This window comes from Scaptodrosophila lebanonensis, unplaced genomic scaffold (genome assembly GCF_003285725.1).
Source record: "Scaptodrosophila lebanonensis strain 11010-0011.00,11010-0021.00 unplaced genomic scaffold, SlebRS2 tig00000001-arrow-pilon, whole genome shotgun sequence".
NCBI classification, from domain to species: Eukaryota; Metazoa; Arthropoda; class Insecta; order Diptera; family Drosophilidae; genus Scaptodrosophila; species Scaptodrosophila lebanonensis.
The window spans coordinates 12,564,229-12,581,144 of record NW_022060529.1 but is presented as its reverse complement, the minus strand read 5'-3'; the positions used below and the strand labels follow the sequence as shown (position 1 = coordinate 12,581,144).

General features: G+C 41.9%; 2 protein-coding genes across 4 annotated transcripts; one reads left to right on the top strand and one right to left on the bottom strand.

Annotated features, from left to right (window-relative positions):
- Nucleotides 1-169: 169 nt before the first annotated feature.
- Nucleotides 170-1,701, top strand: LOC115634134 (COP9 signalosome complex subunit 4). Its single transcript, XM_030531701.1, has 2 exons — nt 170-819; nt 875-1,701. The coding sequence occupies exons 1-2, from the start codon at nt 259-261 to the stop codon at nt 1,535-1,537; spliced, it is 1,224 nt and encodes a 407-aa protein (XP_030387561.1). The 5' UTR covers nt 170-258; the 3' UTR covers nt 1,538-1,701.
- Nucleotides 1,702-1,808: 107 nt separating this feature from the next.
- On the bottom strand, nt 1,809-16,845 carry LOC115634133 (acetyl-CoA carboxylase). 3 transcript variants are annotated; one of them, XM_030531699.1, is made up of 14 exons: nt 16,661-16,845; nt 12,760-13,058; nt 12,576-12,700; nt 9,631-9,997; nt 9,028-9,316; nt 5,230-8,963; nt 4,869-5,171; nt 4,644-4,814; nt 4,158-4,586; nt 3,925-4,012; nt 3,083-3,864; nt 2,667-3,014; nt 2,469-2,603; nt 1,809-2,413 (listed from the first exon to the last, which is right to left on the bottom strand). In XM_030531699.1, the coding sequence occupies exons 1-14, from the start codon at nt 16,668-16,670 to the stop codon at nt 2,282-2,284; spliced, it is 7,212 nt and encodes a 2,403-aa protein (XP_030387559.1). In that variant the 5' UTR covers nt 16,671-16,845; the 3' UTR covers nt 1,809-2,281. The 3 variants fall into 3 exon arrangements, with proteins under 3 accessions (XP_030387559.1, XP_030387558.1, XP_030387560.1); XM_030531698.1 differs by lacking the exon at nt 16,661-16,845 and adding an exon at nt 13,306-13,525; XM_030531700.1 differs by lacking the exons at nt 12,576-12,700; nt 12,760-13,058; nt 16,661-16,845 and adding an exon at nt 10,913-11,193.
- Between the last annotated feature and the right edge of the window lie 71 nt (nt 16,846-16,916).

Here is a 16,916-nt window from a genome sequence, read left to right as displayed (position 1 = left end):
AGCTGTGAACAGCTGATGGACAAATTCAAATCATATTGAGTTATTCAGAATACCCTAATGCATTAGTAAAGTACCCAATTGCAAGGGCTGTCAACTCATTTGAACATAAGCTAAATGAACCAAAAATCGCAAATCGAGCTGAGTCGTTCTAGTCACGTTAAACTTGTTCTCGACAAAGCGGCACATCGCTATTGTTTTTTGTCGATTGTAGAAATTTATTAATTCTGAAGTACTGGAATTAATTTGGTTGTACTCATCATGGGCATCTCCACCGCAGTCCTAAAAACCCAGCTGTTGGGTCTGATAAACTTTACCGGTACACATAAAGATCAGGCGGACAAATACCGTCAACTTCTGAAAACTATTTTGGCGAATACGGGAACTGAATTGGTCGATACACTAAAACTTTTCGTCGACGCTATTGTAAACGAGCATGTTAGTCTGGTAATATCTCGTCAAATCCTGAACGATGTGGGCGTGGAGCTGAGTAAATTGTCGGACGACTTGTCCAAACAATTGTCCCATTACACGCTTAATAAAGTCCATCCCCGCGTCATTTCTTTCGAGGAACAAGTTGCCGGCATTCGTTTCCATTTGGCCAATATCTATGAGCGCAATGAACAGTGGCGCGATGCAGCCATGGTTTTGGTTGGCATTCCTTTGGAAACGGGTCAGAAGCAGTATTCCGTGGAGTGCAAGTTGGGTACATATCTGAAAATAGCCCGACTTTATTTGGAGGACAATGATCCCGTGCAGGCAGAACTGTTTATCAACCGTGCATCCCTTCTGCAGGCTGAAACAAATTCAGAGGAATTGCAGGTACTTAATGCTTAGTGATCACAAGATTAACAATACTCAAACCATTTCGATGCAGGTTTTGTACAAAGTTTGCTACGCTCGTGTTCTAGACTATCGGCGAAAATTCATTGAAGCTGCTCAAAGGTACAATGAACTGTCCTATCGAAAAATTGTCGACCAAGGCGAGCGCATGACTGCCCTGAAGAAGGCCCTCATATGTACTGTGTTAGCTTCTGCTGGTCAGCAGCGTTCTCGCATGCTCGCCACACTATTCAAAGATGAACGCTGTCAACATTTGCCAGCGTATGGCATACTCGAAAAAATGTATTTGGAGCGCATCATACGCCGCTCGGAATTAGAGGAGTTCGAAGCGTTGCTGCAGGATCACCAGAAGGCTGCCACACAGGACGGCTCGTCCATACTAGATCGTGCTGTTTTTGAGCATAACTTGCTGTCGGCCAGCAAACTCTACAACAATATTACTTTCGAGGAATTAGGTGCCTTGCTTGACATACCTGCCGCCAAAGCCGAGAAGATTGCCTCGCAAATGATCACAGAGGAACGTATGAACGGACACATTGACCAAATATCGGGTATTGTGCACTTTGAAAACCGAGAATTGCTGCCACAATGGGATCGTCAAATACAATCGCTGTGCTATCAGGTGAACTCAATCATTGAAAAGATAAGTGTAGCCGAACCAGATTGGATGATGCACACTCTTGATAATATAAACTAAAGGTCAGCAGACTGGTGGCTATCATTACCAAAATTTGAAAATGTTTATACACCCGTTGGCAGAACTTAAATACATTGATTGCAGTTTCATATGTTTAACATTGTACATGCCTGCGATATGTCCCATTTATAGTTTAATAAAGAAAATTAACTTTCATTACCGAACCCCCGACTTCGGTTTATTGTTTTTCCACTGCTGTTATTAGAACATCACCCGTTCTCAATTCAAGAACAGGAGAGTGGTACATCATTGGTTAGTGTGTTTTAAAAGATTTACATTGAGTATTATGTATTTGCATTATTCTTATAATTCACAAAAGCTCTGTGTACAAACATTTTATTTCTTATAGAACTAGTGGAAAGTATTGAATATATTATATACAAAATTTTTGTATTCGAAGATAGTTTGAACATTCTTTGTTACAAGTTATGATTTAAAAGCTACCTGTTTAGGGGCATTTGTGCAATTTTTACCCATGCTTGCAACTCTTACTTAAGCAGCAAAATAGAGACGTCTTCCGTTAACAAATTTAAATATACAAACCTATATTTAAACTAATTATATTTAAAAATTGCAACTAAACAAAATGCAAAACATGCTTGTTACTTTACAAGAGTAAAAGTGATTAACTTTTGGAGAAGCGCAATAAAATCTGCCTTCGAGGTGCTTATTTACAAACATACAACGTCTGCACAAGGATTCATAGGAGACAGTGGATGGGTTCCGTTAAAACACAGTGTATAATCATCCTTGCGTATTTGAGGACTCCTCGTTAAGCTGCATTTGGGCGAGTGTGCGTACAACGACCCCGCGGTTTACTGGCGTTAGACCCTGGCAGAGACCGACAACTGCGTCCAGCGCAACATCAGGACAGTCCTAAGGAAAAATAGAATGTAGTGTATACAAAAAGATGTAATTTGATTGTTAATACCTCTAGCATTTTGGAAATTGTTGAAATAATAGCATCCCGCCTAACCGAATTCACGTTTCTTGAAACTATAGATTCGGTATTAGTTTGCTCCTGATACCAGTTGACCATTTCCTCGTTCTTATCCCAAAGGTATGCCTATAATGTAAGGAGTAGTGAGTTTTTAATTGTAAAATATAATTATTGTTTATAATAATTTACCTCTGTGGCACCCTTATCCTCAACCAGCCAACGGCGTAACATCTGCTTAGCTTGCCCAACCGACAGATTGTCCTGAGCTTTTAGTATCTTCTTAATGTAGGCATCCTCCAGCAGTAGGCGACGTAGTCGCCAATAGAGCCAACGGCGAGAATCGCGCCAAGGCACTATTTCGCTGATGCATTCCTTTTCTAGCATACGTTCGGGTGTGTCGTGTAGGTCGGCAAAGTGGACTGCCACCGTGTGATAGACATGCATGAGTAGCGCTATACGAGACTTGATCTTTTCTTCAACTTGAGCAGCTTTTATCTTGTCGCCGGATGCAATGAGCTCATCATACTCTTTCTTAAGCTGCAAGGCGTAAAAGTGGAATTGATTTGTAAATTCTAGAGTACTGAGTAAAAACGCTGGGAACTTACAGAAATCGTAGTAGCATCTAATCGGTGAATGGTCTTAATGAGGTCCTTTTCTTTATATTTAATTTCCACAATGCCCTCTGGCTCCAGAACACCACCACGTGCTTCGGGATCAGCATACGTTTCCATATATCTTGGATTGATAAGTGAGTCCAGAACAGCCCAGGCACCACCACGTAGTTCGGCATTAGGTGGCAGATATATGAGCACCGGTTTCTTGTATTCACGCAGGCCATCCACAATGTATGCACCAAACTTTACAATTTGCTCATACATGTCCTTCATGCCGCCAGAGAAACCACGCCAATTGGCAAACACTATCAGCGGCAGTTCCTCACGTCCGAAATCCTTAATTGCCTGTGCTGTTTTGTATGATGAGTCGGGATACCATACTTGACCAGCCTGCTGCAGTGTCTTTGCCTCAGAGTCCAAATTTGCAGGATCAGCCGGCATTTCTACTTCAACAGTGCGCGTTTCCACTGCGATCACGCCCACAGGTACGCCACCCAAGCGAGCCCGACCAGTTACAACGGTCTTAGCCCATGGCGCCATTATCTCACTCCAAGAGTCTCGATCAAAGAAGCCATTTTCCCATTCATTGGCATTGACGGGATTTACGCGCCCGGCAAGCATCCAGCGTGGGTCATAGGGAGATTTTGTGGGCATAAAGTCCACAGGTCTATCGATGCGATCATTGGGCACAATTATAGGCAGATCACAGCCGATATATGCGGGAATGTACGAAAGCCAGTCCAGAATGGTGTAAACACCGTCGAGATCGATAGCTAAAAGTGTGCGAAGTGTAAATTAGCTAAAAATTGATTGAGAATAGCAGCCATTCGTACCTTCAGTCTTGTGGGTGACACCATTGTTGAACATAATCTGCACACCACCAAGTTGATTATTTGAGGCGTACACTTTACGACCCAAGAGCTACGATTCATACAAGAGAAAGTGTTAATATATATGTAGTGATATAAAAGTCGTTTTCACAAAAGTTATAGAATTCTTATTCCTTTATGTTTATCAATTGCGAAAACCAAATAAAACTTAGTGTATGTTAGCTAGGCAAGTTTACCTTGTTCAAAGCGGCATAGCCCGTGAGTATAATATGCGAGTTATCGATCTGGATGACACGCTGACCCAGTCGCACCACATATGAGCCAATTCCAATAGTGCGGCACGTGACCATGGCAATTGTAACAATCTCTTCGTAGGCTCGTGAAGTTTCACCAGCAATGAGGCCAGCATAGCGCAGATTCTCAACACCGAGACCATCATCTTTTCCAATAATATCGGTAATCTTGTAGCGCTGTTCGCCCTCATCCTCGATGAGAATGGCACGCACAGAGTTGAGATTAGCAACCTGGGCATAGTCTTCAGTAGAAAGGTATAGATATTTGAAGCCCTTGTCAGGCTCCTCGGGATCTTCCCATGCTATTCTAAACATCGCCTTAACCTCCTCAGCCAGACCAATCCGAGCACCACTATTGACCGAAATGTATATCTTTAAAATATAAACAAATTAAAAAAGATCAACAATTATAGCTCAGTTATAATGTACCCTTGGAACTTTAAGTTCGCGAGCACGTTGTGATGCTTTGGCAAATAATACATCTTCCTTGATACCAAACGACCCAATGAGATAAGTTAAATCATTAGCAATGACAATAATCTCACGACCAGCTGGATACTCGGGAGTGGCGAGCACAATACGCCAAGCCACCATGCCGCACTGTAAAAGATTTATCTATTAAATGAGTTATTAAGAGTGTTATTATACATTTACATTATTTTCGCCAGGAAGACGTTGCATCTCGACCAGATTATCACCCTCCAAAACAAGCTCAACACACTCGAGTAGGATCTTATCAGGTATGCGTATGTCCACCGTTGGCCGAGCCTTTGAAAATTCTTTCCAGTGTCGTTCCGTCATTTGACGGAACATATCTGGCACGTCATACACATATGTAGTACCACTGGACTGCGCCTGGAAACGTTTCTGTTGCAAAAAGTCCTTGGTCATGTATGGCGTGGAAATAGGATGACCATGTAGAGAACCTTGCTTGTCGCCGTAAGCCTTGAACTTGATCTGTGAGCAGAGTTTTTAATTTAGTAAGCATTTTAAGCGATATTTCAGTAGAACTCACAATGCCCGTTTCAGCATCCGTTTGTTCCGTATACATGGAAATATCCAGGAAATATCCCGAATCATTTGCAATGCAGAGTCGTACAGCTTGGGTTGGCGACTGTGGGGATTGTCTAATGACCATTTTTAACTCAGCTTGAAGCACACGTAGCTTCCATAGACGTGGTCCATAGCGCATGATCATCTTTGTAACAGACTCTTCAATTTTAGCCGGATCCATTATGACGGTGGGAACAAAGTTTAGGAATATGTGATTGCAATCGGTACGCTTGGCATGCGGATGTGAGAAGGCTACCTCCAACTCATCCATTGCCTCGAGCAGCACGCGCTCGCCTTCATTTTGCAAATATTCAAACGAAGCCTCTTTGGTAATAAGGTCCGAGTGCCGAATGATAGAGCGTATAAAGAAACGGAAGTCTGTAACCTCCTGACCCTTGGACACCTTTGCCTTGCCCAAGTATAGATGCATCTTTTGGTTAGCAGTCGGCAATGCCTCCAGATCGTACGTTTTCATTCTATTTAGCTCCAAATGAAAAGCAGAAGCGGGTTCCAAATGGCGATAGATTCTGTCTTCCTCGAATTTGTCGCGTGCACGATAAGTGAAGAATTTTGGAAACTGGCGCTTCTTTAGCGCAGCGAAGGTAATTCTGCGTATACGACGCTGGAACAGCTCCTGTTGATGCTCCTTGCAATAGTTACCGAATATTTGCGCCATCTGCAGATCATCCATTTCACCCGTTTCACGCACTGCAACACTCACAATATGAATGGGTTCGGTAGATTTTGCCTCTTCGGCGGCATTGGCACGGGAGACTGGATCTGATAGTGATACATTAATGGATGTGCTATGACGGCTATCAGAGATAGAATCCACAGCGTCTACGGCCTCCAACACTTTTGCGCTGACTAGAGCGGGTGAAACAAAGTCCTCCAGTAGATCTAAAATTTCGTCAGAGTACATCTCAAAATGCTCGAACGAGTCGAAAGCGGCAATGGCACCGGTGCGCACAAATGAGGATCCCACGCTTTCGGCGGCTACTTGGTCCAGACCATCAGGCGATGACATGCGTGAAAAGAGACGATTGGGATGCGCGGTGGGCAACAAAAATTGGAAGTGCACCAAAGGCAAGCCGCCTGATAGCTCTAGGTGCTGCAGACAGGTCAGCTCGTAGGAGGTGTAGGCACGTCGAACATACACCTCGAGAGCCGCATTGCAGACGGCGCGATTGGAATGGTAAAAGAAGTCGTGAAGAATATCAAATATGGAGGTTTCTGATAGAATCAAACGTTGTAGGTTTTCAGGATGAAAATCGTGGCCATACATGTCCACCGCCGATAGGAAAATCGATTCCATTTGATTGTGGCGAAGTTCATAGGCTGGTTGATGAGCTGCAATCAGGACTTGACGGGAACGAAGTGCAACGCGCGAATGCTCGGCACGATTGAGCGACGTTAACTCGTTAAGGGTGTTGGCCAATTCATCGGTAAGGCCCGGTTCGTTTGCCCACAGATGATCGATAAGCAGAGTAACCAATAAATTTTTCTTAGCCACCTGGGAATGTGAGAATATGGTGTTGACCACGGTCTGCATGTCATCCTTATTGTGCTCGCGCACCAGTCCTACGCACTTGTCGTAATGACCATGTTGGAATTGTGATTCAACGTCGTAGTACTGACGTAGCAGTTCGTGAACGGCAGCCTTCATACGGCCGCGAATACCGTTACGATAGCGCTGCACTAGTTGCACAATGCTCTGGGTTGTTAAGAAGAAGACATCACGATCAGCCCGTTTCTGCAAAGTTGCTGCATGACTATCAATGACACTGGCAATTTGCTGAGAGGGAAATTGGGCGAGTACGCTGGTGATGTTGCGCTCATATAGGGTCATTAACTTGCGTATTTTCTTCTCCACCGATATAGGTATGCGGCCCGAAATAGAGGCGATGACTTCCTGCAGCTCCAGAAGCGGTAGTGAAGGATCGCGCAAGCTCTGCATAAATTTCTCTATTATATCACGTAATCGTTGCGCATTAAATGGCTCTGGTAAACAGTAGCCGGCCAACGTATTTTCAAGTATAGATTTGTACGTATTGTGTACGCGATTTAGTTTCTCAGGCACTGGCGCGTTTTCCGGCTGTGGGAACTGACCCTTATAGGGCTGTGCTTTCGTAACGAGCGACGGATCGTCCAATTCGAGGTGACCCAACAGAGAGCCTGCATCCAGAACAGCGCCTGGACGACGTATAAACGTGACAGTACCGGCTTCTTGTGACGTTAGGGTCATAACCATTTTCATTACCTCAATTTCAGCATATGTTTGACCTTTGGCGACATGTGCCCCATCTTCGATTAACAGATTAATCAGTTTGCCCGCCGAGGGGCTGCGCAGCAGGGAGGGATCATTCTCTTTTTCGAAAACACAGGTTTGATTTCCAATAACAATGCGATACCGGTCGACTTCTTCCTTCATGTAGGTGGTATATGAGGCACCTTCGAGCGAAATGAGTAAACCACCATCGGAGAGGCGATGCACTTCGATTTCTTTAAATGAATTGTTCATTAGCAAGAAGTAAGAGTTGGGACCGCTCTTGGCTGCTTGGACTTTGTAGCGAATGGCATCGTTTATGAGCTCTACATCAACAACATTGGTAAGCGTGTTAGCTGCCTGGATTTGTCCTTTTTCCAGTGAAGTTTGGAAACTTGAGAAAGACTCAGTGATCTGGCGATCGGCGATATGCAGAGCTCCACTCATGACTCCCAACAAAATATCGGGCTTTTCAGACTGCACACGTTCTGCAATCAAAGCATCCAACCAAGCAGTGTCGATACTGTTATCTAGGAACCGGTTTGTCTCCAGCAATGTTATCAAGTACTCGACTGTTGTGCGGAAGTCACCACGAATAGAAAGCTCCTTGAGTGCAATTACGAGGTTTTCACGTGCCTGCTGGCGATTTTCGCCCCACGAAAAGCAGTGACCGAATTGCGAATCGGCGAACTCATGCAGACCGCCGGATGCGGCAACACTGAAGTAGCCCCAGACATTTTTGCTGGATCGGAAGTTTAGCTCCTGCACAGTTCCCGAGCTAGGTTTGAAGCCTTCGTCGGGATTTTCCGAAGTGATACGCGCTGCGATCACATGGCCAGAAGGTCGTGGCTTGTTCACCGGGTTTTCAAAGTCAATGACTGAGGAGCCCCATGGCGATTCGCCATATAGCAGACGGATATCCTTCAGACGGTACAAAGGAATACCCATGCCAATTTGAAGCTGGCAAGCGGGCAAGTTGACATCTGCTACCATTTCTGTGCATGGATGCTCGACTTGGAGACGCGGATTAAGCTCAAGGAAAAAGTATTTGCCTTCTGGATCGTACAGGTACTCCACAGTGCCAGCACTAACATAACCCACCATCTTGGCTAAGCGCACGGCAGCCTTCTCCATGTCTTCGAACACCTCTGGCTGGGCTACAATAGCTGGTGCCTCTTCGATAATTTTTTGATGTCGCCGTTGAATGGAACAATCACGTCCAAACAAACTGATGGCGTTGCCATACTGATCGGCCAGCAGCTGCACCTCCAAATGACGAGCACCACGGGCCAGCTTCATGACGAAAATCGGTGAACCAGGTACTTCGGCTTGAACTTGACGGAAGAGTGCTGGGAACTCTTCGGCAGTGTCAACACGACGAATACCCTTTCCACCGCCTCCTTCGGAAGCCTTGATCATGACAGGGAAACCTAAAAAAGACAACAACATGAATAAGAGGCGATGAACTGTAGTATCAACACCCCATATGCTTACCGATCTTGTTAACGGCCGCTAGACCTTGTTCTACATTAGTTACGCAGCCGCGTGCAAAGAGATCGCTTGTAATCTTGATCTTTTTACCGCTATACTGAGCCTTCAGCTCCGACCCGGACCACGGAAGTGTAGGAATTTCAGCAGTTTGAGCGACAATTGATGAGGCAACTTTATCTCCAAGGGCCCACATGGCACGTTCCGGCGGCCCAAGGAAAACCAACCCCTCCTTGTGCAAAAGTTCCGGCAGTTTGGGATTCTCCGAAGCATGGCCCCAGCCGGCCCAGACAGCCTAAAATGTATATTATTTTAATGTATACCCTATTACATAGATAAAGGACGCCAAATAACGAGCTAACGTGACGTAAGCGCAAAAACTATTTTCATATTACGAAACAAACTCAAGCACATGTGAATACAGTTTCTTCTAACGACTTTCCGATAATTACATACTCGAGACGGGTCACTCTTGAAACTCTGAGTATATACACACAAGCACATTCAAATCTGTAAATACTTAGGTCGGACGCTAGTAAACAAACATCATACGATGTGCTAGGCATCTCAACTAAGCTGGGGGCTGGAACACAACTGAGAAATACATACCTGCACTTGAGTGCGAAGTGCAATATCAACGATTAGTTCGACATTGGCATAATTGTTGTTGTTGGAACCGCCAGGAACTGGTACATAATGGTCAGCCATTTTAATGTACTCGGCGTTCGCCTTCAAATCCTCTGGGGTCACCATGACTACGAAGCGGACAGCGCGTTCGTTTTTGAACATCTCGTAAGACCAGCGACGTATTGATCGCATGCATTTGACAGCCGCAATGCCATTGTTGGCGATCAGGACACGATTAATGACACGGGTGCCGCCAAAGCGCTTTACGAACTCCTCCGTAGTTGCAATCAAAAAGTCACGATCCTGATGACGATCCTGGCCCAGGCCAGTGCCGCGGGACATACTCGGTCTGCAGGTTAAGAAGGAGGAAAGGCATTTATAATTAAACCTTGGATGTTATTTTCTATGTTAACTCTCTATCCGATAAATGAAAACATAATGCATCAAATGCATACTAACATATCCTAGGCATTACGAAAACACCCTTATATAATTAAACCCTAATTAAACTTAAAAACTCTCTTATAAAGTTTTGCTTATTTTTGTCGTTCTCAGTGAGATGTATTATTACATCTCTAGATGTATGTATGCACCTTAAATTCTTGCATTTTAATGGGAAAGAATTTTTCTGACTTTGTTGCATTTCAAATTGTTTAACTGTGACATTAAAGCCAATGTCGAAAAATTGACATGTAGAATTGATCGTATTGCAAATATAATTTAAGACAAATTATATCAATATATAACACCACTTTCCATTATAATAATAACAAATATATATTGGGTTAGCATATACTGGTTATTATATTTAACAAATTTTCCCTTAGGATATTATTGATAATGATTTCCTACGGATCCAAAATATGTTATGCAGTGCGAATTTCGGAGCAGTGTCTTAAGTTCGACTGAGCAGTTGTAAGACGCTATTGTGGGTCAATGTTAAAACACGGGCGCTCGCGCTCTCGTTAAAAGTTTTTAATGAAGAATTTCTTAACTATTTGGCAAACTGGTTTTTCACTTGTCCGTGCCGCTTAAAACAAATTCTTTTTGAGAGTTTGCTTTGTTTACGTTTCGCGAATTCAGAAAAGTGATAAGTACACAAACACATAAAACTACATATATATGCGCATACAATAGGACGCGCCCGCTCTTTTAATGTGGCCGAAACGTATTTTAGTATAAGTTTGTGTGTGTGTGTGTGTTCGGTAAATGCGTGTCGCATTCGTAATTTACTTTTGGTCTAGGGCTTCGTTTTTTGATTTACTTTAGAGTGCCGCCTGGAACGTTGAGGAGTGATGAAGATTGTGAAGTAGGGTCGAGATTGTTGTTGTTGCCGCTGTCAATGTTTTGGGTATTATTCTGATTCACTTGCTCGATGGCCACAAAATTCGGTATTGACGGGGCTATTGCATTATCATTCTGTTGATTAGCAGTTGTACCAGCTGTGGCTGCTACCACCCCCACCGCCTGCTGCGGCTCTTCGCCCGATTCAACAAGTACAAATCGCTTGCTGGCGCGACGCTTCAACATTGTGGCTAGCACAATTAAGGCCAAAAGCATTCAAGTACAAAGTCTCCACTACACTCGGAACGTGCGCTTGGAATTCAATGATATATGTATGTAAGAAAGTATTATAAAACAATAACACAACTATTGTGTTTGCGCGCACCACTTTCACCGACAAGTCAAACCAAATACAACACAACAACAAATAAAAAATAATCAATGCCACCGCTGCTTGAATAATCAACCCAAAACGCGAGAAAATATTTTAGCCAAAAAAAAAATTCACTACGGACACGATGATGACGGACGAACGCAGCGGCAACAACTACCAGACCTGACGACCACTTGGTAACTAAAAATGCTAACAGCCAGAAAAAATTCAACGAATGCGCATTGCTCATACGCCATGTAAGAAAAGTTGATGACGGCATCTCTCTGTTTGACTCCATGAGAAAAGCTGGCTGAGAGGTTCTGCCTAGGGTAGGGTCGGGGGGATCAATGCGATGGTTTCTATGCTCATCTTAAATCGAAACAACAGTTATGAATGAAAATAAATTGGAGCGACGCACGTCGTCAGTGAAAATTGATGCGGCCGGCCGCACCTGCCGCTCTCTCCCAGTGCACGCGCACTCTCGCAGAAGGCGCTCTCTGCTCTCTGTCTAACAAATTCCGGTTCTGCATTGCAATATTTATATTTTTTATCGTAAGTGTGCGACTTCTCTTGCTTGTCTTACTTTTTCTCTTTCTCTCTATCTCTCTCTATCATTTTGCTTTGTGGCCAGAGTATAAAGCGTCGTTTCTGTTGTCGGAGTAGAGTCAATCACCTGTTTGTTGTGCCCCTTTGTTTTGCTCTTTGCATCTATTATGCATGGGAATTTCCTTTTGGCCTACAATATAAGCAGCCACGGGCTGGTACGCGGCGCTGTTTGGCTGGGAATAAAATGCATCTGAATTGAGAGCAGAAAAAACGTATGCACCGCAGTACCTACTAAATCCAACGAATTTATTCTCAATGGTTTTCAAAAGTATAAGTTGATGATAAATTGTAAAAAGTAAAAAAAACACACACCAAGGACGCCCAAAAACATGTTGCAGAAGCAGTGTTAAAACAAAACTGAAAGTTGTAAGTTTAAATCCATTGTACTTATAACTGGTTTTAAATGGAATTTTCCTGAAACAACCTGACTTCAATTTGCTACAAAAAAAAGATATTTCAATTAAAATTTGACAAGGGCCGTTTTATTATCAGGAATTGAAAACAATTTTCAAAAAATGATTTGTTACTCCTTTATACCAACATAGTTAGAAATGTAATCACTCAATCTACACTTTTCCCTTTAAAAAATGTTCATCTTTCATTTTGTTTCTGAATTTTGCGGCCCCAAGATTACTTTAATCTCTAAATGAACTTCGACACCTACCTCAGACGCTTGCGACGCTCTGCCAGATCGCCATTTTGTCTTATATCACTTTGCATCTTTTGTGGAAAATCATCGCGAGCTTCACCCGCTTCCAAGGCAGCCTTATCGTCGATTTCGTCGCCAACCTGAGGAGGCTTCATAGATTAGCTTTTGAACTTTGGAACCATTTTCAAGTTATGCTCACCAGAAAACTAGGGCGATCATTTGCATCTGTAGACGTTGCTGCTGGAGCAGCTGTTGTTGTCGCGCTCATGTTGTTGTTGTACTTGATGCTATCAATATTGTTGTTATTGTGATTTATTATATTATTCTTATCGTTACTCAAATCGGCCACACCAATATCCTTAATTTTGTCGCACAAGTTACCAACTTCAGATACTAAGTTTTCACTTGAAAATTTAACTTTTTTGATGCTTGCCTTAGGATAATTTTTTTCTGTATCTGGTTTTGTTGTTGCTGCAGCCGCAATAACGCTGGAGTTGTCTAAAAGTAAATAAAATAAATAAATAAATTTAAAATATATATTATTTAGAATGTTGAAGTAGGCGGGGGAAATGAGCAAAATTACTAAAATACAAAATACTATACATGTAGACAATGTAATTATTAACAATGTGCGAGATATGACAGATTTTCATATTCAAAATGTAATTTCTAGCAAAATTTTAAAAATATGGGAGGTTTATTACTTAGCAACGATATAAGTAGGTGTGACACATGTTTTGCTTACAATTAGTTTTGTTATTATTGCAGTTGTTGTTGTCGTTAGTATTTTCTTGTGTTGTATTTGTCGTGGTTGTTGTTATTGCTGTTCCGGTAGCAGCTGTTGTGGTTTTTGTTCTTTTGTGGCCACGGCCAAAGAGCAAAGTCAATATGAATGCGAAAAAAGCCAGAGTGCCTAACAGTGCGATGTACATCGGCAACAATAAAATATCAAATCCAAATGTGCGCTAAAAATCAATTGAATTGGCATTCATTAACTTATTTAATCCTTTTTTGCAGATTTTCAGTGAAAGTGTGCTGCATACGTCAATCAAAATTGATTGGTAGAAACGTGTAAGTGCTTATAATTCAAGTTCAAAACTGTTCATAAATATGTTTGTTAGTATGTTTGTATGTCTGTGACACCGATGGCGCAGCGGCAAAACACTATAAAATGCAAAATTATGCAAAACTAGTTTAAGGTATAAATTGAAACAACGCATATAAAAAAATAATGATAATAAATTGGTTATTAGGGTACAATGTACAGCGCATCCAAATTTAAAACGATCAAGCTCCCCAACAACAGCTCTAAAAGCTACATATGTATGTATGTATGCATGCATGTACATACATATGTGGAAATGCAAATTGCTTTGGCTTATATGTATGTATGCATGAGAGAGGTCAATGATTTTGGTATTACAATATGTAAGTATGCCAGGCCACTTCAAGCTGCAGAAGCAGCGATTTTGAAATAATCGGCATGATTTGGCTCAATGTGAGTTTGAAGGCAGAGCCGAAACAAATATAAAGGTGAAATACATAAGTAATAATAGAGCCTTGAAGCTCTAAATTAGTGGGTGCAGTTATGTAATTCTATTACGTTCTCTTAAAGCCTCAGCAAGAATTAAATGGATGATCGAAATCAATATTTATGCACAGTGGTAAAAAAAAACGACGTCAAAATCGCATATGAAAAACTTGTAATGGCCTTCAACTGTAGCCGAAACAATGTTTCATTCGGATCCGCCATTTTTGTTCCTCAGTGGAATTTTTATAAGACACAAATCGTATGTTTTTTTAATTTGCCAAGTGTCGATTACTTTAAGATGAAGCGATAAGTGCCATATCAATTATTATTTAATTGGAATCTAATACGAATTCGTAATAAATGCGCACGTATTTTTTTTTTGTTTAAAGAAAACAATAACGTTTATATTTTTATAAAAATGATTGCACGAAATTTGCTCGTGGACCGTCGAATAATTCAAATTTGCAATTTTACCACTTTTTCTTATTGTAAATAAGATTATATTAGAATGTCAAAATTTGCGCTGGGCTTTACAGCGTTCCACAGCTACGCAACGCAAGCAATAAGTTCCGCACGATTGCTATCCCAATGACCGACGAAATGCGACTGACTGCGACTGGCTACACTTCCTCCAAAACACACTATTGCTGACTGCCGGACCTGGCCTGGTTGGACGTTGAGGTGAATCGTTGGTGACGACGCTGACGCCGACATCGCAGCCACTATCAACTACTTATGCTTGCCTAAATGTGTGATTCGTGCGTGTATGCACAGGTTGTTGCGCTCGTATGCTAATCGTCAGAGGGCTTCATAGGTCGAGGCAGCAACTTAAACAGCCACAGTCGTATCAACCGAGCAGTGTATAAAAATGGCTTATTTATTTATTTACCTTTTGCGTTAGCTAACAACGCGTTTGTTACAAAATTAATCAAAACACCGCGGCGTATACTTAATCACCATCAAAGATATGCGTGTTGTCGATAACAGAGAGTGTGTGCAATCGATAGCGATGTGGGGCTGAGAGCAGGCGCACAGCTGTTTATGTTTCTCTTTCCATAGTAGTGCATTGTTTTTGTGGTTTTTATTCAATGTCAAGGCTGTGGCGCAAACTGAACTTAAATGTTGAGCTTGACATCGAAAATTGCGCACAAGGTTACGATCACGGAATGCAATCAAGGGACAAAAATACAAATAACAACAACACAATACAGCTCTAAATGCTATCAATTGCTCACAGTTTAAACGTCAGCAACAGAAGCTGATTATGAATTATAGAAAATTAGAAAAATATGGATTAAATTGACGTGCATGTTTTTGTGCTATTAGTTGCACTCGAATTCAAAATAATTATAAAAAATCACTTCTCGTTGTTAGTTCAACACTCGACTGCGCACTCAACGTCCACGCTGCTCCGGTCTCGACGGCGACCGCAACGTTAACGCCGGCTATTTCAAAATCAGCAGAGGTTTTTTTAAAGTCATAACGCAGTCGCCACTACGCTCATCTGATAAGAAAAATCTTCCGATTTTTGAGAACTACGGTTACTCAATATGATTAATACTCTTGCTGGCTCTTATCATCGCAGACGGAAATATACACAAAAACTGTTTGTCGGTTTTTTAAAAGCCAATTGGTCAAAATAATTATATTTGGCGCGTGGCTGCTGCTGATATCGCGCTGACATTTTCGGTCGAGAAACGATGATCTTGATAATAATACGTATGCATAATACCATATAGCGAAGGCCAACTCAAATGTACATACAACATATGTAATAACGTGTACTATGTATGCACATACATATATGTATGTGTATGCGCATGTATGTACATACATACATATGTATGTAAAGAAGACAATCAAGCAACAGACACAACAATGGCTGTTCTGTTATTCAATTAATGTCTTTATATAGCACCCACTCTCAATTACGACTTTGCATAAATTAACTACAGATTTAGATAACGGAAGCCGTTCGGTCCGACGTTTGACGAAAGCATTTTGATGGGCTCGTCTTATTTCGTAGTCGCAATACAAAGCAATTTATGCATGTTACTCAGAAAATGCCGCATGACGTCGCATACACTTACGGTGGCTGGTTGGGCACCTACACATTCACAAAAACACACGTATATACGAGAAGTGGCGCGATATGTGGAGTCCAATAGGAATCAAGGTCAGTAACAGTACTGAGAACACAAGAGCGAGCGAGAGAGCGCAATGGCCCGAGCATATGTATTGAAAAAATTATGTTGCCTAAACAGCTTTTCCAACGTAGACACGCTCTGATAATAGACCTTATGTAAACACCTTTAAATGTGCATAAACAAATTCAGCCTGCGCACAACGACACTACTAGATATTTATTTATGTATGCATTTGAATATTAATCAATGTATCGTGCGGCGTTGGGGTTAATAACCCGTGCTTGGGTTTGGTTGTTGCAAACTTATTTACATATGCCCATATGCATATACAAATGTATGTATGCACATTACATACATATTCAATAAATTGTCCAGGGCACTTTGAGTTTCAATTGACAATATACGGTCGGTCATTGACTTACTTTTCTCCATTTTATTGCGTTTTTCACGTTTCTTTTTGTTCCCTATTTTTGCAATATATCTAACTGTTCTTTTCCGGGTAGAATATTCGCGAGTACCGTTTTTGTTCAGTTTACGAAATACACGACTACTTTGTGCTTTGGGTAAGCACAAAACTTTAGTTAACAACCTGCCCTGCTGTTGGCGTTTCTTTAATTAACAATTTTTTTTTGACTCTTTTCGATTTGGGAGGCAGAACTGCAGCCGCATCGTTGCCAG

Bases quoted from the DNA above. Each gene is read 5' to 3' on its own strand.
- LOC115634133 (XM_030531698.1), bottom strand. From the start codon at position 13,492: ATGTACATCGCACTGTTAGGCACTCTGGCTTTTTTCGCATTCATATTG. The intron at 12,701-12,759 runs GTGAGCATAACT...AAGCCTCCTCAG, and splicing joins ATGATCGCCCTAGTTTTCTG to GTTGGCGACGAAATCGACGA. The intron at 4,587-4,643 runs GTACATTATAAC...TATATTTTAAAG, and splicing joins GCGAACTTAAAGTTCCAAGG to ATATACATTTCGGTCAATAG.
- LOC115634134 (XM_030531701.1), top strand. From the start codon at position 259: ATGGGCATCTCCACCGCAGTCCTAAAAACCCAGCTGTTGGGTCTGATA. The intron at 820-874 runs GTACTTAATGCT...ATTTCGATGCAG, and splicing joins CAAATTCAGAGGAATTGCAG to GTTTTGTACAAAGTTTGCTA.